This window comes from Aotus nancymaae, unplaced genomic scaffold, assembly GCF_030222135.1.
Source record: "Aotus nancymaae isolate 86718 unplaced genomic scaffold, 86718_ANA_hifiasm-v0.15.2.pri h1tg000053l, whole genome shotgun sequence".
Classification (NCBI taxonomy): domain Eukaryota; kingdom Metazoa; phylum Chordata; class Mammalia; order Primates; family Aotidae; genus Aotus; species Aotus nancymaae.
The window spans coordinates 25,408,442-25,428,494 of record NW_026988467.1 but is presented as its reverse complement, the minus strand read 5'-3'; the positions used below and the strand labels follow the sequence as shown (position 1 = coordinate 25,428,494).

General features: G+C 51.5%; 1 protein-coding gene across 1 annotated transcript in view; it reads right to left on the bottom strand.

Annotated features, from left to right (window-relative positions):
* Positions 1-18,948, bottom strand: part of OPRD1 (opioid receptor delta 1) — a 47,012-nt gene extending 28,064 nt beyond the window's left edge. The window contains exon 1 of the mRNA XM_012440007.2: positions 18,722-18,948. Coding sequence (XP_012295430.2) covers positions 18,722-18,948 — 227 coding nt within the window. The remainder of the gene's footprint in view (positions 1-18,721) is intronic.
* Between the last annotated feature and the right edge of the window lie 1,105 nt (positions 18,949-20,053).

The window sequence follows — 20,053 nt, the reverse complement described above, 5'->3', positions numbered from 1 at the left end:
CCACCCAAAGCCCATGCACTAGGCAGAGGCTGGTGCCAGGGAACCACACAGTCTCCTGGGCTGGAAAAGGGCAGTGACACCCACCACCACCTGGGGGGCTTTGCTGTCAGATGCTTACTAACCAGGTGCACTTGGGAAAAGCCTTTCATCTTGAGCCTCAGCTTCTTTACCTGTAAAATGGTCACATTACATTGTTCCTACCTCATGCAAGTGTTGTGAAGACCCAGTGAGATTTCGCACGTAAGGTCTCCTGTAGAGAGTCTTCTAATGTTGTCAAACACTGGCTCATTTTGCCACAGCTGTAATTTCTCCGTTCTTAATGAATTTGAGTCCATACCATCTGCCAGGTTAATATTTCAGTCCCACAATTCCATGTAAATAACGTCCACAAGTTTATCATTCTTCCTGACTGTGGTGTGGATGTTAGTTTCCCTAATCTGTCCCGGCCCAGCTCCCCAACAAAGAGATAACCTTTGAGGACAAGGGGCTAGGGAGCCCCCGTGCAGAGCATCATACACATTCTCTCATTTGAATCACACCCACCCCAGGAAGTGGGTCTCAGTATATTCCCATTTTGTTTACAGAAGAAACTGTGACCCAAAAGATGAGTGGTGCCCATCCAGGAGTGTAGAATGAACAGAGAGAACTGAGATCCAAAGCCAGGTCTTCCAAAAAGCCCAGACAGATGCCAAACTTTTGGCCATGCTGTATGTTACTTTTTTTTTTTTTTGAGACAGAGTCTCACTCTGCCACCCAGCCTAGAGTGCAGTGGCACAATCACAGCTCACTGCAGCCTCCACCTCCCGGGCTCAAGCAATCCCTCCACCTCAGCCTCCCAAGTAGTTGGGACTACAGGTGTGTGCCACCATTCATGGCTAATTTTGTATTTCTTATAGAGATGGGGCCTCCCTATGCTGCCCAGGCTGGTCTTGAACTCTTGGGCTCAAGCGATCCTCCCACCTCGGCCTCGCAAAGTGCTTGATTACAGGCAGGAGCCACTGCGCCTGGCCTGTTACTTCTTACGCCATCTCTCTGCCTGGGACCCAAAAGAGCTTCACTTTTCTTTTGTTTATTAACAATGGATTATTTAAAAAATTATTTTGGCCGGGCGTGGTGGCTCACGCCTGTAATCCCAGCACTTTGGGAGGCCGAGGCGGGTGGATCACAAGGTCAAGAGATCGAGACCATCCTGGGCAACATGGTGAAACCCCCTCTCTACTAAAAATACAAAAATTAGCTGGGCATGGTGGTGCGTGCCTGTAATCCCAGCTACTCAGGAGGCTGAGGCAGGAGAATTGCCTGAAGCCAGGAGGCGGAGGTTGCGGTGAGCCGAGATCACGCCATTGCACTCCAGCCTGGGTAACAAGAGCGAAACTCCATCTCAAAAAAAAAAATTATTTTAATGACATTACAAACAAGTCTGCTCTGCTTCACTGCCTCTCCCAATCCCTGGCTATATGAAAAAGTCATTTTCCACAGTGGGAATCAGAGGGTATCATAGGTTCAACCTTTTTCATGGACATTGCTTCATGGACATTTTGTACACCTGAGCTCTGAGAGTCAAGAGGGCCTCAGTTCAAAGGCTGGCTCTGCCACCTCCTAACTGCGGCCCTGGGCAAGTGAATTATCATCTCTGAGCCTACAGTTTTCTCATCTGTCAAATGGAGAGAAACATGGTACCAGTCTCACAGAGTTGGCTAAATGAGATAACCTATGTGCGATGCTTCACACAGATCTTGGCACAAAGCTGGCCACGCTGTCAGCACCCAAGAAAGCTCGGCCAGGTATGGTGGCTCGCCTGTAATCCCAGCACTTTGGGAGGCCAAGGCAGGAGGATCGCTTGAGTCCAGGAGTTCATGACCAGCCTGGGCGACACAGTGAGACCCCATCTCTACAAATAATAAAAGAATTAGCCACGCATGGTGTTGCCTGTGGTCCCAGCTACTCAGGAGGCTGAGGTGGGAGGATCACTTGAGCCCAGGCAGTTGAGGTTGCAGCGAGCCATAATCGCATCACTGCACTCCAGCTTGGGGAACAGCACGAGACCCTGTCTTAAAATAAAAGAAGAAAGAAGAGAAAAAGGTCAGCAGTTCTATTTTTGGTGTTAACTCTGGCCGAGTCAGTATGCTATGCTTTGCTGTTGAGCCCTCTCTTACATGGGATGACAAGGCCTAGGCAGGTGGAAGGAGTGTCTTGTGGCTAACCTGCCCCTCCCAGCAGGACAGCGCCATTCCCTCCCCTCATGGAGGAGTGGAAAATCACTAGATGTGGGGTATTTCCCAGCACTGTGGGAGGATGAGTTTTTGTAACCAAGGGAAACAGATGATCTCCATCTGTCCTGCAGGGGCATCTGGCGGGGCCAGGAGAAGCAGCGTCTCCACCCTGGCTTAATTCCTGCCCCTGGTTCCCAAGTGCTGGGCAATGATCCAAAAGGCATCATTGTCACCAGCGGCTTCCAGCTGTGGGTCAGGCCCTGCGCTAAGGCCACAGAGCATTATCTCCCTTAACCTTTGCCCTCGCTGTTCCCTCCGCCTGAAACACTCTTCCTCCGAGCAACAGTCTTCTGCTCATCTGTCTCCTCTTCTTTGACCTCTCCACATACAGGTATGTCCTGTTTAAGGCACTTTGTAGATACTGCGTTTTTTACAAATTGAAGGTTTGCGGTAACCCTGCTATGAGCAAGTCTATGGCACAATTTTTCCAACAGCAAGTGCACACTTTGTGTCTGTGTCATATTTTGCTAATTCTTTCAATATTTTGAACTTTTCATAATTATTATATCTCTTATGGCTATCTGTGATCAGCGGTATTTTTTTTGAGACCGGGTACTCACTCTGTTGCCCAGGCTGGAGTTCAGTGGCATCCTCACAGCTCACTGCAGCCTTGACCTCCCAGGCTCAAGCAATCCTTCCACCTCCGCCTCCCAAGCAGGTAGGACTACAGGCATGTCCCACCACACCTGGCTATTTGTTTTTCATGTTACAGAAATGGAGTCTCATGTTGCCAGGGCTGGTCTTGAACTCTTAGGCTCAAGTGATTCTCCCGCCTCAGCCTTCCAAAGTGCTGGGATTACAGGCGTGACCACCATGCCCAGCCATCAGTGACCTTGGATGCTACCATTGTAATTTTTTGGGCTGCCACAAACCACACCCCTGTAAGATGAACTTAATTGATAAATGTGTACATCCTGACCGCTCCACTGACCAGCTGTTACTCCATCTCCCTCCCTCTCCTGAGGCCTCTCTATTCCCTGAGACACAATGATATTGAAATTAGGTCAGTTAATAACTCTACAATGGCCTCTAAGTGTTCAAGTGAAGGAAAGGGCCAGGTGCAGTGGCTCACAGCTACAGTCACAGCACTTTGGGAGGCTGAAGTGGAAGGATTGCTTGAGCTCAGGAGTTCAAGACTAGCCTGGACGACAAAGTGGGCTCTATCTCTACAAAAAAATTAAAAAATTAGCTGAGTATGGTGGCACACACCTGTGGTCCCAGCTACTTGGGAGGCTGAGGAAACAGGATCACTTAGACCTGGCAGTCGAGGCTGCAGTGAGCCACTACACTCTGGCCTGGGTGACAGAGTGAGACACTGTCTCAAAAAAGAAAAAGAAAAAGAAAGGGTCACATGTCTTGCACTTTAGATCAAAATCTAGAAGTAAGCTTAGTGAGGAAGACATGTTGAAAGCCAAAATAGGCTGAAAGTTAGGAGGCCTGTTGAAGCCAAACAGTTGTGAATATAAAAGAAAAGTTATTGAAAGAGATTAGAAGTGTTACTCCAGTGAACACACAAATGATAAGAAAACAAAACTGGCCAGGAGCATTGGCTCATGCCTGTAATCGGAGGCCAAGGTGGGCAGACCACCCTTGGCAATGAGACTTCATCTCTACAAAAAATTAGCCGGGCATGGTGGCGTATGCCTGTAGTCCCAGCTACTCAGGAGGCTGAGATGGGAAAATCACCTGAGCCTGGGAAGTCGAGGCTGCAGTGAGCCGAGATTGCACCACTGCACTCTAGCTTGGGCAACAGAGCAAGATCCTGTGGCAAAAAAAAAAATACGCCTACTGCTGATATGGAGGTTTGAGTGGTCTAAAGAGAAGATCAAGCCAATCATAACATTCCCTTAAACCAATGCCTAATCCAGAGTAAGGCCCCAATTCTCTTTAATTCTAAGAAGGCTGAGAGAGGTGAGGAAACTGTGGAAGAAAAGCCTGAAGCTCTGAAGCTGGCTGAGGCTGGTTCATGAGGCTTAAAAATCACTGATGAAAGTGGCTACGCTACACAACAGAGCCTCAGTGGAGACAAAACAGCCTTCTACTGGAATAAGATGCTGTCTAGGACGCTCACTCCTAGAGAGAAGTCAGTGCCTGCCTACAAAGCTTCAAGGACAGATTGATGCTCTCGCTCTCTGTTTTTTTTTTTTTTTTTTTGAGACTGTCTCACTCTGTCACCCAGGCTGGAGCGCAGTGGCATGATCTCAGCTCACTGCAACCTCCGCCTCCTGGGTTCAAGCGATTCTCCTGACTCAGTCTCATGAGTAGTTGGGATTACAGGCACGCACCATCGCACCCGGCTAATTTTTGTATTTTTAGTAGAGATAGGGTTCCACCATGTTGGTCAGGCTGGTTCTCAAACTCCTGACCTCAGGTGATCCACCTGCCTCAGCCTCCCAAAGTGCTGGAATTACAGGAGTGAGCCACCGCACCAGTTTTTTTGTTTGTTTGGTTTGTTTTTGTTTAAAGACAGGGTCTCACTCTGTCACTCAGGCTGGCGTGCGGTGGCACGATCATAGCTCAATGTAGCCTCGAACTCCTGAGCTCAAGCGACCCTCCCTCTTCGGCTTCAGGTATGAGCCACCGCACCCAGCCAAGCTGACTCATTAGGGGCTAACGCAACTAGTGACTTTGCTCATTAACCATTCCCAAAACCCTAGGGCCCTTAAGAATTATGCTAAATCTACTCTGCCTGTGCCCTCTAAATGGTACAACAAAGCCTGGATGACAGCACATCTGTTTACAGCGTGGTTGATGGAGTATTTTAAGCCCACTGTTGAGACAAACTGCTCAGAAAAAAAGATTCCTTTCAAAATATTGCTGCTCATTAACAATGCACCTAGTCACCCAAGAGCTCTGATGGAGAGGTACCAGGAAATGAAGTTGTGTTCATGCCTGCTAACACAACATCCAATCTACAGCCCATGGATCAAGCAATCAAGTATTTTTTAAGTCTTATTATTTAAGAAATACATTTTGTAAGGTTAGAGGTCTCATAGATAGTGATTCCTCTCATGGATATGGATAAAGTAAATTGAAAGCTGGAAAGAATTCACCGTTCTAGCTGTCATTACGAACACTTGTGGCCAGGCGTGGTGGCTCACACCTGTAATCCAGGACTTTGGGAGGCTGAGGTGGGAGGATCCTGTCAGGCCAAGGGCTCCAGACCAGCCTGGGCAACACAGAAACTCCAGCTCTACAAAAATAAAAATAAAAAGTAAATAAATTAGCCAGACATGGTAGCACAAACCTGCAATCCCAGTTACTTGGGAAACTGAGGCAAGAGGATCATTGAAGCCCAGGAGTTTGAGGCTGAAGTGAGCTATGATCACTGCACTCAGTCTGGGCAACAAAGTAAGACTGTGTCTCTCGGGGGGGAAAAACCAATATTAACAGGAGTTTGAAAGAAGTTGATTCCAGCCCTCATGGGTGACTTTGAGGGGTTCAAGGCTTCAGTGGAGGAAGTAACTGCAGATGTAGTAGAAATAGCAAGAGAACTAGAATTAGAAGTGGAGCCTGAAGAGGTGACTGAATCGCTGCTGCTGCAATCTCATGAAAAAAATTTAATGGATGAGAAGTTGCTTCTTATAGATGAGCAAGAAAGTGTTTTTTCTTTCTTTTTTTTTTTTTCCTCAAAATGGAGTCTTGCTCTGTTACCCAGGCTGGAGTGCAGTGGCTCGATCCCAGCTTACTGCAACCTCTGCCTCCTGGGTTCAAGCAATTCTCTCGCCTCAGCATCCCTAGTAACTGGGATCACAGGCATGCGCCACCACACCTGGATGATATTTTGTATTTTTAGTAGAGACGGCGTTTCACCATGTTGGCCAGGCTAGTCTCGTACTCCTGACCTCATGATCCTCCTGCCTCGGCCTCCCAAAGTGCTGGGATTACAGGCATGAGCCACTGCGCTCGGCTGAGAAGTTACTGCTTATAAATGAGCAAGAAAGTGGTTTCTTGAAGCCAGGCGCGATGGCATGTGTCTGTATTCCCAGCTACTCAGGAGACTGAGGCAAGAGGATCACTTGGGCCCAGGAGTTTGGGGCTGTAGTGAGTTATGGTCTTGCCTGTGAAGAGCCACTGCACTCCAGCCTGGGCAACACAGTGAGACAAAAATCAAAAAGAAAGAAAGTGGTTTCTTTTGGTTTTGTTTTGTTTTCGAGACAGGGTCTTGCTCTGTCACCCAGGCTGGAGTGCAGTGGTACAATCTCGGCTCACTGAAACCTCTGCCTCCCCAACTTCAGCAGTCCTCCCACCTCAGCCTCCCTAGTGCTGGGACTACAGGTGCACACCACCACGCCTGGCTAATTTTTGTATATATATATTTTTTTTGTAGATACAAGGTTTGGTCATGTTGCCCAGGCTGGTCTCAAACTCCTGTCCTCAAGGGATGCACCCATCTCAGCCTCCCAAAGTGCTGGGATTATAGGCATGAGCCACCCTGTCTAGCCAAAAGTGGTTTCTTGAGATGGAATTTACTCCCGGTGAAGAACATGCTGTGAACTTTGTTGAAACGACAACAAAGGATTTAGAATATAACATGAATGTAGTTGATAAAGCAGCAACAGGATTTGAGAGGACTGACTCCAATTCTGAAAGAAATTCTATTGTTGGTAAGATGCTATCAAACAGCAGTGCATGCTACAGAGAACTCTTTCACGAAAGAAAGACTCAACTGATTCAGCAAACTTCACTGTTGCCTTAAGAAATTGCCACAGCCACCCCAGCCGTCAGCAACCACCACCCCGACCAGCAGCCATCAATATTGAAGTAGGACCTTTCACCAGCAAAAAGATTATGATTTGCTGAAGGCTCAGATGATCATTAGCATCTTGTTAGCAATAAAAGTATTTTAAAATTGAAGTATGTTTATTGTTTTTTAGACACAATGCTATGACATGCTTTATAGACTACAGTATAGAATTAGAATTAGAATGTGATTAGAATTAGATTACAGGCTCACATGGAGGTGTGCACCTGTAATCCCAGCTACTCAGGAGGCTGAGGCAACAGAATTGCTTGAACCCAGGAGGTGAAGGTTGCAGTGAGCTGAGATCACACCACTGCACTCCAGCCTTGGTGACAGAGCAAGACTCTCTCTCAAAAAGCAAACATTTTTTTTTTCTGAGACGGAGTCTTGCTCTATTGCCAGGCTGGAGTGCAGTGGCACAATCTCGGCTCACTGCAACCTCCGCCTCCTGGGTTCAAGCAATTCCCCTGTCTCAGCCTCCCGAGTAGCTGGGATTACAGGCATGTGCCACCACGCCCGGCTAGCTTTTTTTGTATTTTTAGTAGAGACGGGTTTCACCACGTTGGCCAGGATGGTCTAAATCTCCTGACCTTGTGGTCCATCCGCCTCAGCCTCCCAAAGTGCTGGGATTACAGGCGTGAGCCACCTCGCCCGGCCTTTTTTTTTTTTTTTTTTTTGGTGACAGGATCTGACTCTTTCAGCCAGGCTGCACTGCAGTGGCAGTGGCGCAATCTCGGTTCACTACAGGCTCGACCTCCCGGGCCCAAGTGATCCTCCCATCTCAACCTCCCCAAGTAGCTAGGACTACTAATGCATGTCACCACACCTGGCTAATTTTTGTATTTTTTTGTAGAGATGGGGTTTTGCCATGTTGCCCAGGCTGGTCTCGAACTCCTGGGCTCAAGCAGTCTGCCCATCTTGGCCTCCCCAAGTGCTGGGATTACAGGCATGAGCCAGCACAGCCAGCTGTAAACAACTTTTATATGCACTGGGAAACAAAAAAATGTGTTTGACTTGCTTTGAGATATTCGCTTTATAGCAGTGGTCTGGAACCCAACCCACAGTATCGCTGAGTTATGCCTGTACAACTGCAGCCCCGCCGCCCTCTCACCCAATGCCCGTTTCAGTTTACTTCGCTGCTTATAGCCTTGGCCTTATATCTATTTGTTTATTGTCCATCTTTTCCCCGCTAGACTGTCAGCTCCATGAGGGCAAGGACTGTGTCTTCATCACTGTTGGATCCCAAGCACCTAGAACTGTGCCTGGTACTTCGAGGGGTACAACTGACGATATAGAAGTTTTTCTCTCATCCCCATTTCACACATAAGAAAACAGCATGCTGAGCCCAACAGTAGACAGCCAGCAAGAAGCACACCGGGATTTGAACCCTAGTTCATCTGTCACTGAAGGACAGGGCTGCCTCCCCTGCTGTTGGCCTTGCCGCAGTGAACCTGGAGTTCTTTAGGCCTGGCGTGTGTTGTCAGTGGCCCCTAGGCCAGACTGTCCTGTGTAAGAACTCACTTCTTGGGCCAGGTGCGGTGGCTCACACCTGTAATCCCAGCACTTTGGGAGGCCGAAGCAGGCGGATCATGAGGTCAGAAGTTCAAAACCAGCCTGATCAACATGGTTAAACTCCGTCTCTACTAAAAATACAAAAATTAGCCGGGTGTGGTGGCATGTGCCTGTTATTCCAGCTACTCAGGAGGCTGAGGCAGGAGAATCGCTTGAACCCAGGAGGCGAAGGTTGCAGTAAGCCGAGATCACAGCACTGCACTCCAGCCTGAGTGACAGAGCGAGACTCCATCTCAAAAAAAAAAGTAGCCAGGCATGGTGGTGCACATCTGTAATCCCAGCTACTTGGGAGGCTGAGGCAGAATTACTTGAACTTAGGAAGTGGAAGTTGCAATGAGCCGAGATCACGTCACTGCACTCCAGCCTGGACAATAAAGTGAGGCTTTGTCTCAAAAAAGAAAAAAAAAAAAGAAAAGACTAGGAAATCTACAGAAGACAAGCTTCTTTCTGCACACACCCTTCCTGGCCAGAGACAAAGCTGCTGATTTCTGCAGCTGCACTGGGAACTATAAATCAGTAGAACACAGCCCAGACACCCCCCATTCCACCCCACACCCCCCGGCCAGTAATGGGGCTGCTATAGCCTGCAGAGAATGGTAAATTGCTAATTTAAGCCAGGCTTTCTGCTCTACCCCATGATTATCCCTCTTCCTGTGCATGTTATGACGTTCCGTGTGGTCAATTTGATTTTGAGGTCCCAGGACTCTGAGGTTAATGAAATCATGCCTTGCCCTTGCACAGCCCCTGCCTCTCAAAGTCCAGACATCTGCCAAGGAAGGGGAAAGAGAAGCTGAGATCACAGCATCTAAAAATCATTGTTTTTAAAATCTCAGGGTCAGGCGTGGTGGCTCTCGCCTGTAATCCCAGCACTTTTGGAGGCTGAGGCAGGTGAATCATTTGAGGTCAAGAGTTCGGGACCAACCTGGCCAACATGGTGAAACCCTGTCTCTACTAAAAATACAAAAAAAATTAGCCAGGAAGGGTGGTTCACCCCTGTAATCCTAGCTACTCGGGAGGCTGAGGCAGGAGAATTACTTGAACCAGGGCAATTGGGGGTGCAGAGTTTGTAGTGAGCCGAGATTGCGCCACTGCACTCCAGCCTGGGCAACAGAATGAGACTCCGTCTTAAATAAATAAATAAATAAATAAAATCTCACCCATAGTGAGAGGGGCCTGAAATTCTGCTTGTCTTTTCTCCACCTGAATCTCAGGGCCAAACCTCTACCCAGTGATTTCCCAGTGTCTACTTGCACACTTAAGCGACAGGAAGCTCCCTACATTACACAGCATCCCATACTTTCTTGGAGAGCTTTGACTGTGGGCAAATTCCTTATAGAAATAATGAGATGTGTGCAAAGAATGTTCACGGCATCATGTATTATCACTATTTTTTTCTTTTTTTTAAGAGACAGGGTCTTGATACATTGCCCAGGCTGATCTTGAATTCCCTAGGCTCAAGTGATCCTCCCACTGTGGCCTCCCAAAGTGCTGGAATTATGAGAGTGAGCCACCATGCCCAGCCAGCAGCCTGGGCGACAGGATGAGACTCATTATTTAGATTGGCATAATACTGGAAATAATGAAAGTCACTAGAAAAAGAACACATTCATACAATGTAGCCATCAAACATCATGTTTTCAAAATAGAGGAGCACATGCTTACACTATCATGTTAAGTGAATAGGCATCTCACCAAATACTACATGCAATGTGATCATGACTTCAACATGTGATACTGATTTCACCAAAATGGAAAAATACAGCTGGGTGTGTTGGCTCATGACTGTAATTAATCCCAGGACTTTGGGAAGCCAAGATGGGAGGACCACTTGAGTCCAGGAGTTCGAGACCAGCCTGGGCAACATAAGGAGATCCCCATCTCAAACATAAAAATAAGCTGGGCGTGGTGGCTCACGTCTGTAATCCCAGAACTTTGGAAGGCCAAGGAGGGCCACCATGCTCAGCTAACTTTTTAATTTTTTTGTAGAGATGTGTCTTGCCATATTGTTTGGGCTGGTCTTGAACTCCTGGACTCCAGTGATCCTCCTGCTCTGCCTCCCAAAGTGTTAGGATTACAGGCATGAGTCAATGCACCCAGCTGAGAATTTTTTTTTTTTTTTTTGAGACAGAGTCTCACCCTGTCGCCCAGGCTGGAGTGCAATGGCATGATCTTGGCTTACTGCAGCCTCCACCTCCCAGGTTCAAGTGATTCTCCTGCCTCAGCCTCCCAAGTAGCTGGGATTACAGGCATCCACCATCACACCCAGCTAATTTTTTGTACCCTTAGTAAAGACAGTGTTTCACCATGTTGGCCAGACTGGTCTCGAACTCCTGACCTCGTGATCCGCTTGCCTCGGCCTCCCAAAGTGCTGGGATTACAGACATGAGGAGAATTTCTAATACTGAGTTGATAAAGTTTCCCTATAACACCCACTCAATAATTCTAGTTCTGGCTCACACCTGTAATCCCAGCACTTTGAGAGGCTGAGGCAGGTGGATCACTTGAAGCCAGGAGTTCGAGAACAACCTGGCCAACATGGTAAAACTCCATCTCTACTAAAAATACAAAATTAGCCAAGTCTGTTGGCACACACCTGTAATCCCAGCTACTCAGAAGGCTGAGGCAGGAGAATCGCTTGAACCCAAGAGGCAGAGGTTGCAGTGAGCCAAGATCACATCACTGCACTCCAGCCTGGGCAACAGAACAAGACTGTCTCAAAAAAAAAATTCTAGTTCCTCTGAGGCTCAATAAATGTCAATCAAATGAATGCAAAGCAAGTCTTACTCCTCTTCTAAATAGTCATAATTATAGAAGATGTTTATGGCCCACATACCAAATGCCTAGCTCTGTGCTGAAGTCCCTCACAGCAGGCCTCATGAACTTCTCATAAGCACTCTATGAGGGTCTGTCACTACTCCCATTTCACAGATGAGAAAGCTGAGGCTCAGAGAGGTTGTGTATGTATTGCTCAAACTCACAGTCTTAGTAAACATCACAGCTGGGATGTAATTCAACGTCAGTCTAGTTCCGACGCCAGGCTCTCAATCGCCGCCACCCCATGCAGAGGCCTTAGAGATTTGCAGACAGCAATCTACCCTCTTCCCCATCCCCGTTCCTTGCTTCTGTATCTAGACGTCCCCAGCGCTTGCCTCCATTCCGCCATGTCATGAATAGCAGCAGCAGATGGACATGGAGTGCTTTTGGAGTCAGATAGGCCTGGGTTTGAGTCTCGATTCCACCCTCTCTTGCTGTGAGAGGTGCTTGCTCCCTCTGAGCTTCTTGTCCTCATTTGTAAATGAGAACAGAAAGGCCCCATTGCAGGGCCGGAGTGCACTTTGCATGCTTAAACCTCAATGTGGCCTCTGGTTCCAGAAGCCTCCGGCATGTGGCAGAAGCTCAGGAAGAGGCTCCTCAGTGTCCTCAGTGACTCCTATGGACCCACCCCAGAGCATCTATAAGTCACACACACTCCCCAGGGAATGAACCCAAAACCCTGGAAGGAGCAGGCTCCGGGCAAGACCAGGAGATGCAGCAGGAACAGCAGCCAGGGCTACTGCCTGTTCTCTCTGCTCAGCCTCATCAGAAGTCATCTGGCCCAGTCTCCTCCTGCTGTCATTGTCTCCCTCTCCGTCTCCTCCTCCTCCTTCTCCTTCTTTTTGAAATGGGGTCTTGCTATGTTGTCCAGTCTGGTCAACACCTTAGCCTCTTGAGTAGCTGAGATTACAGGCATGCACCACCATGCACAGCTTCCTGCCTTCCTGTTAGGTCCAACAGCACTCCATTTCAGAAAGGGGACAGCTGAGGGCAGGGTTTTAATGGCCCCGTCAAGGTCACATGGCTCTCTTTTCATTGCCCTGAGCCACCCTCTCTAGTCTCCCCACATTGAGCCCCTCCCCATCCAATCCACCCCTCACCCCCACACCAAATTCATTCTCTTGAACACCATTCTGCATAGATTGCTCCAAAATCCCCCTCCCCATGGCCTGTGACCTGAAGCTCCCTCATTTCCCTGCAAGCCAACCTTACCATGGGACCCCTGAGGACCTGTCCAGCCTCAGCTCCCACATCCAGACTGGAACCTCAGCATGGCCTCTGGCCGCCCCCACGGTCAGGCCGGGCCTGCCTCCAGGCCTCTCCTCAGTCTTCCCTCTCCCCAGCCCCATGAGAACAACTGCCTCTAGTTACCTGGGGCTGCTCTAACAGGGGCTCCTCCTCAGCACCCAGCAGGAGCTTTTGACACCATGGTGAGGAGGAGGACACCTACTTGCCACACCTTTCCTGCTTTTGTCCCTGCAGCCTTCATCCTCACAGTCACCAGGGTCCCCAGCACTCTCAGCTCAGCCTCGGTGAATTGGTGAATCATTGCTCCTGCGGCTCCATCTGTCTGGAATGCTCCACCCGCACCTCTCCAGGGAGCCAACTGCTGCTCCCGCTCCACCATGCACAGGCATCCCCTCCTCTGGCTGGGTCTGGGCCTCCTTGGACTCCCATAGTTCCAGGGAGCTGCACTTGTCCATGGAGTTGCAACTAACCAAGGGGCACGGGCATGGCTGTGTTAGGAGACAGAGGCCACACGGAGGTTTAAGCTGTGGGTCTGGGCAGCGGAGCCGAGGCTGGATAGACCTGGCATGGGTCAGCATCAGCAAATGCTTTTCTGACTGAGTATGTGTGCAGGCAATCCAAGACGTGAGAAAGGGCCCACGGTGGAAAACATAGATGACCAGACCTCAACAGCCTACCTGCACTCTGGCCACCTGCAGCCGCTGCAGGAGTGCCAGGTAACCACAGCACAGGGCACGCACGCCAGGTGCTATGCTATGGCCTTTCCAGGCTCCATCTCTTTTAGTCTTCCCAATAACCTGTCATATCACCCCAAATTTTTAAATGAAAAAATGAGCCGGACACAGCAGCTCATGCCTGTAGTCCCAGCACTTTGGGATGCCAAGGCGGTGGATCACTTGAGGTCAGGAGTTCGAGACCAGCCTGGCCAACGCGGTGAAACCTCATCTCTACTAAAAACACAAAAACTAGCTGGGCGTGGTGGCGTGCACCTGTAATCTTAGCTACTGGGGAGGCTGAGGCATGAGAATCACTTGAACCCGGGAGGCAGAGGTTGCAGTGAGCTGAGATGGCACCACTGTACTCCAGCCTGGGCTCCGTTTCAAAAAAAAGAGGCTCAGGGAAGTTAAGCTGCTTTTGCCCAGTCACACATCTGGGACATGGATAGAGACCAGGCACTCCTTGACCTCTTGCCACAGCCTTTACCACTGCACTGTGCCATCTCACTGGAATCGCTCCTGGCCCCGGGGCCCTGGGTCCTGACTCCAAGAGAGGAGAGGGAGACAAGAAGCCAAGGGGCTTCCAAAAATAGGACAGGGATTCAGTGCTGCAAATTCTGCTAAGACACTTCAGCATTTTCCCCAGCAGCTTCTGGAACCTCCAAGGGAGACAGAAGAGACAATCAGCACCCTTCATTCACCCGTCCCGACCCTGCCTGCCTGGCCCAACTCCCCTCCCTGCTGGGTGCTGCAGTCACCTCGGATAGGAGGGAAAACGCGGTGCTTTGCCAATATCATCTCATCCAATCCGGAGGACAAAGGTACTCATGGCAGTGCTATTACCCACATCTTCCCGATGAAGACAGACACGCAGAGGCGATCCAGCTTGCTAAAGCTCTTAGTAGGTGGCAGAGTCAGCATTTGATATGAGGAGAAAAATCAGAAGAGACACGGGCTGAGGTGAGATCAAGGGGCAGAGAAGCACACAGGCTGAAGTCGTCTCTCGGAGGCTGGGCGGGGCTGGCAGGAAGCAGGGGGTGAAGCAAGGGTACAAACCTGCTGAAACCAGGCTCAGGGCACAGAGGAGGCAGGGAGGCAGGGAAGGCTGCGGAACAGACAGGAGGCCAGGTAGAAAAGCACTGACTCCTCTTGCTCAGGTTCTGGGTTGGGCCACTGAGGAAGCTCTGGGCCAGGCAGGAGGAGGAAGGGGTCACCTGCCACAGGTGAGGGGCCTGCTAAGCCCATTGCACCTCACCTATCCAGTGGGATGCCCGTGGGAGTCTCCAAGACGGCAGCCCAGCAGCCCAGAAGCAGGAGTTGTCCGGCGTCTGCTCTGAGGAGCAGGGCATCCCCATGGCCAGCACGAGGCATCATGCTGACCAATCCCACACGCAGGAGGAGGCAGTGGGACCACCTGTCCACAGAAATCCCACTCATGCTTCATAAAAGCCTCATTCCCTGGAGCCACAGGTCCTGACCCCAAGAGAGGAGAGGGAGACAAGAAGCCAAGGGGCTTCCAAAAATAGGACAGGGATTCTGCGCTTTGCTAAAAGCGCAATTCCCAGAGGCCCCTCTCACACCTCCAGGATGAGAAGGCTTCTCAGGCGGCTCCTTGGAAGGGAGAGAGGCCAGAGTGCGGAGCTTGCGGGACAAAGGGTGCTTCTGACCTGGAATTCTGAGATTCCTGGTTCTTCCGTTCTGGCCCTCACCAGCGTCCTGCTTCCTGACCACAGCTCCTCTGGAGCACGGTGCACTGTTTTGTCGGCATTTAGCACACAGTGTGTAGAATGTTGTAGAATGAGTTAATTCTTTTCAACTCTTCACACAGAGCCCCTCCTTGTTCTCAAAGGGCTTAGGGTCTAAAAGGCTCAGATATCACACATTATGCCACTTAATGGTCACCCCCCCACCCTGGAGGCGCTGTCGGTGTCCCCACTTCAATGAGAAGAGCTTCAGACAGCTCGTCACTAGCCCGAGTACACAGCAAGTAAGTGGCTTTGAACTCAGATATGTCTGGCTCCAGAGCCACAGCTCTGCCCACTCTACCACCCTGCTTCCTTCCCCAAGGGTCTCTGAATCTTCCCTTGCACACTGTCCCCTGCCGCCCATCCCCTACCCCACGACAAGCTGCCTAAGCTCAGGACTGGCTGGCAGAATTCACTCATTCAATCGCTCATTCACTCAACCCAGCAACCAACTCATGTGCTGGTTGTGGCAGGCCCTGCTTGGCTGCCAGGAAACTGCAGATGGAGTGCAGCTTGGGGAGCCCTTCAAGGGAGCAGGGGTTTTTCTCCAGCCTGAGCTGTCCTCTCCCCACTGCCCTTGGGACTTTTCCAGCAGAAGCCAAGACCCAGGCAGCTGCCCTGCCCTCAGCCTCTCGTTCACTGTTCACTGGGGAAGGTCTAAGCACCAGCCCTCATCATTCCCCCTCCCCAAAGGACAGCAGCCTAAAATGCCCAGGCTGAGTAACGCGGAGGAGCACAGTCCCCAGGTCTCTGTTCTCTGAGGATTCTAGGACCAGAGGAGGGACAGAGCCAGGCATGATGGCTCCGCCTGTAATCCCGGCACTTTGGGAGGCCAACGCGGGTGGATCGCTTGAGCTCAGAAGTTTGACACCAGCCTAGGCAACATCGCAAAACCATGTTGCTACAAAAAATACAAAAGTTAGCACGGCGTGTGCCCGTAGTCGCAGCTACCCAGGAGCCTGAGGTGGGAGAACCACGTTCAGCCCAGGAGGTTGAGGCTGCAGTGAGCTGTGAACATGACGCTCCAGCCTGGGCAAGAGAGAGAGCTTGTCTCAAAAATAAACGAGGAGGGACAGGATTCTGCCACCCTCCTTCCAGACAACGCTTTGACTGTCCTCTACCCCAGGCAACTCTGGCGAAAAGTTCTGGACTTAAGTCACAGACTAGGGTTCTAGCTCTGGGCCTGGTGCCAGCTGTGGTACCCTCCGAGAGCAAGTCACCTTGCCTCTCTCTGAGCCACAGATCCCTCATTTTATCTGCAGGATGCGAGTGCTGGTGATGATTCTAATGTGTGTCCCATAGGATTGAAGGTGAGGATTCAATCATTCAGACCCTGAGATACAGTTTTCACATAAATGGTTGACCAGCGCAATGTCTTAGCAACGTGGGGACCCCAAGGGGCCCGCTAAGCTGTTTGCATACACTGGGCAATGCAATTCCTGGAAGGCTGTGTGGGAATGCCCCTAGCAGGCTGAGCCCAGAACCCCCCACAGCGGACTCAGCAGTGGGAGCCCCTTCTCTTGCTTTCCCTTGCTCAGTGGTAGTGGGGAAGCTGTGCTGAGTGAGCCCATCAGCCAGAGGCCCTGGGGAAATGGTTGGAAATGAGACTGAACACACTGCTCGGCTTTTCCCAGACTTGGGCACCTGGAGCTCCCCTAGACAGGGCAGGTGCCAGGAGCCCGGAGATCTCAGAATCACAGCTCCTCTCAGGCCCACCTTAGGACAAACGCCTCCCTCAAGCTCCCCTCTTTAGTCAGATTCCACAGGATCTAGAAAATCCCTCCTCCTCACTATATAGACAGCGTCCATTTACTGGGTGCAGGCACCAGGCTAGCTGCGGTATCTGCTCTCTCACTGACACCTCACAGCAACCCTGTGGGAGAAGATTTACCCTTACTTCATTCTACAGATGAAGAAACTGAGGCTCAGAGAGGCTAAAGGATTCGCCCAAGTCACACAGCCAGTTCCTGGCAGAGCAGGGATTAATGCTAGGACTGGCCTCCCTCTAAGCCTGCAAAGTGGGGAGAATCACTGACAAAGACACAAAGCCAAGATCAGTCCTGCATATGCTGGGGGGGAAGGCTCCCACTGTTGCTGGTGATGAGTCATGGAAAGCACAGGAAATTCCTGTACCCGCCATTCTTTCTGGAGGGGCAAAGATCCCCCAGAGATCATCAATGCCGAAGCCCACTGTAACCCACACACCTCATCCCATGATCCAACACACCACGTTCTGCCCCGCAGACACCCTATACCCTGGAATTCATACTTTCCAATTGAGGAGACTGGGGCTCTATTCTTCGGACAGGGAAACTGAGGTGGATGGGAGGTGGGACAGGAAGAATACTGTCTGGGCATCCATGATTGGGGTGAGACTACAGTTCATCTCTCCAACCTCTGAGTCCACGGCCTGAGCTACGCCCTGCATGGTGGCACCACAGTCCAGAGAGGTTTAGGGCCATGTGCTTGGTGCACGAGCATGCAGGATCCATTTTCAACTAACAGTAAATACCAGGGGATCTTTGTTGTTTTAAGGATGGAAGTTTTCCTCTCAACCCTTATTGGCCATGTCTGGGCTTGTGGGGCTGTATCGGGAGGGCTACTTCTGGGGCAAGCTGATGTCTTAGACTCTTTGAGAAGGTCCCAGCTCTCTCCATAAACTCCAAGAAGAGCACCTCACTTCCTGGGGTGAAAGCTCAAAATCCACTCCAGCCCAGACCAATCACTGCAGTCTTTGGCAGAAGACTGTTAAAGGAGGCAAGGAGAAAATGGGAGAGGGCATTTGTGAGGAGGGTGTGAGGCTTCTCTGAACCCTATTCAGAGCTCCTGACCAGGTGGCCACCGGGGAAGGGAACAGAGACGTGGTGGCGGCCCACAGCCGCCACCCATGGTATCCAGGAATCACTGGCAAAGGCACACACAGCTGCACAAACACAGGTACCACGGCCACTCTGGATGCTCTGCTGCCCTCGGGGTTTCAGGGGCTTGACAAGAAATAGTCGCACTGTTGCATTCAGACAGAATCACAAACTGACAGGGACAAGCACACACCAACCCAGGGACCCTAACAGATGATCATCAAAAATGACTTGGTAAGGGCCCCACGGCGAGGTGCCGACACCCAGCACCCTCCTGTGCGCCCTGCCTGCACCGCGCCCTCACATCCATCTCCCCAAAAGTCCAAGGCACCTCAGAGCAGCTCTGCCCACCCCATGGACATGTTTCCAACGTCCAAACATACAGCTGTCCTGTCACAACCACCCACTCACAAACTGTGACAGACACATAAACTGACGCCAAACTGTCCCACAAACAAGCAAGGGGATGCCAACAGATGATCAAATGTAATTTAATCAAGCTCGGTGAACCCCTCCAGCACACACACACACACACACACACACACACACACACACACACACACTACACGATGGCACACATTCCTGTGTCCCCCTCGATGTAAGCGGCCTTGCCTCTTGCTGGGCCCCAGGTGCCCCTCCAGGAAGTGCGGAGGCGCGGGGAATCTGGCGTCCGGGCTTGGGGTCTCAAATCCGTGATCCCCACCCACACCCCGGGCCCCAGCCCTGCGGCGCCGGCCCGCAGCGGACTCACCGGACGATGCCAAACATGACGAGCAAGTTGCCCAGCAGCCCCACGGCGCACACGGCCGAGTAGAGCGCGGTGATGGCGATTGCCAGGGCGAGGGACGAGGCGCTCCGCTCGCCCGGCGGCCCCGACGCATTGGCGCCAGCGCTGGGGAAGGCGCTGGGGTAGGCGTCCGAGGCGTTGGCGAGGAGCGGGGGCTGCAGCTCGGCGCCGGCAGAGGGGGCCGGTTCCATGGCTGACGGCCGGCCACGCCGCGTCCCTCTCTACTGTGCGCCCTGGGCGCGGGGACCCGGTGCGAGGGGCGCACGAAGGCAGAGGCCGCGGCCCCGACGCCGCCGGCTGCCGCGCCCCGGTCGCCCCGCTGTCTCTGCGCCTCCTCCGCCGGCCTCGCCGCCCACACCGGCCCAGCCCCCGGCGTCCGCCCGCTCTCCTCGCCAGGAGCTCTGTGAGCCCGGAGCAGCCGCAGGCTCCTCGGACGCGCCCGCCGCGCGCACCACGTGGCCCGGAGGCGGCCGCCAGTCTGCGCCCGCGACCGGGGGCGGGCGCTGCACCACCGGCTCAGAGCTGGGCAGGGGAGGCCTCCCGCCCCCTCCTAGGGATGCTTCGCCGGCTCCAGTGCGCCCAGTCCCAGCCTGGACTCCCCTCCCCATCCCCTTGCCACTTCGGTGTCAGAGGGACCTGAGTGTGGGTCCCGCCTCCCGCCCCTGCACTAACCGACGAGTGACCTTGTGTAAGTTACTTAACCTCCCTCACCTTCACTCTCTTTGTCTGTGACATGAGGGAAATCGTACCACCTCCCTCAGAGGGTGATTGGGGAGACTGAATAAAATGATTCGAACAAAGAGCTTAGCGCAGTGCCCTGCGCACAGTTGCATGCTCCGTAAATAACCCGTATTATCCGTGCCTTTCTTGCACCCCATTCATTAGCTCAACAAATATTTTGAGGGTGCCTAATAGAAGACCCAGGTATTTGGCGGGACCCTCTAGTACACAAAACCAGAGGCAGCCTCTGCTTCCTGGGGCTTACAGCCCAGTGCAGGAGAGAGAGAGCAATGCTAAAATTACACTAAGATATAGGTAGAAACTGAGAAAGTGGCAGGGTCTACAAAACCCAGCGGTCAGGACAGCGTCCCTGGGGAAATGACACTTGAGGTGTGGTATGAAGTTTGAGGAGGAACTAACTTAAGGAAGAAACAAGGGAAGAGGATTCCGGATACAGGAAGCAGAGGGACTGAAAGGAAGTCAGGAAGAGGAGAAGGCAGGAAGTGAGGGGGATGAGGTGATGGGCAGGCTCTTGAAGACCACCTTAAGGAGCACTCTGGCGGCAGTGCGAGCAGA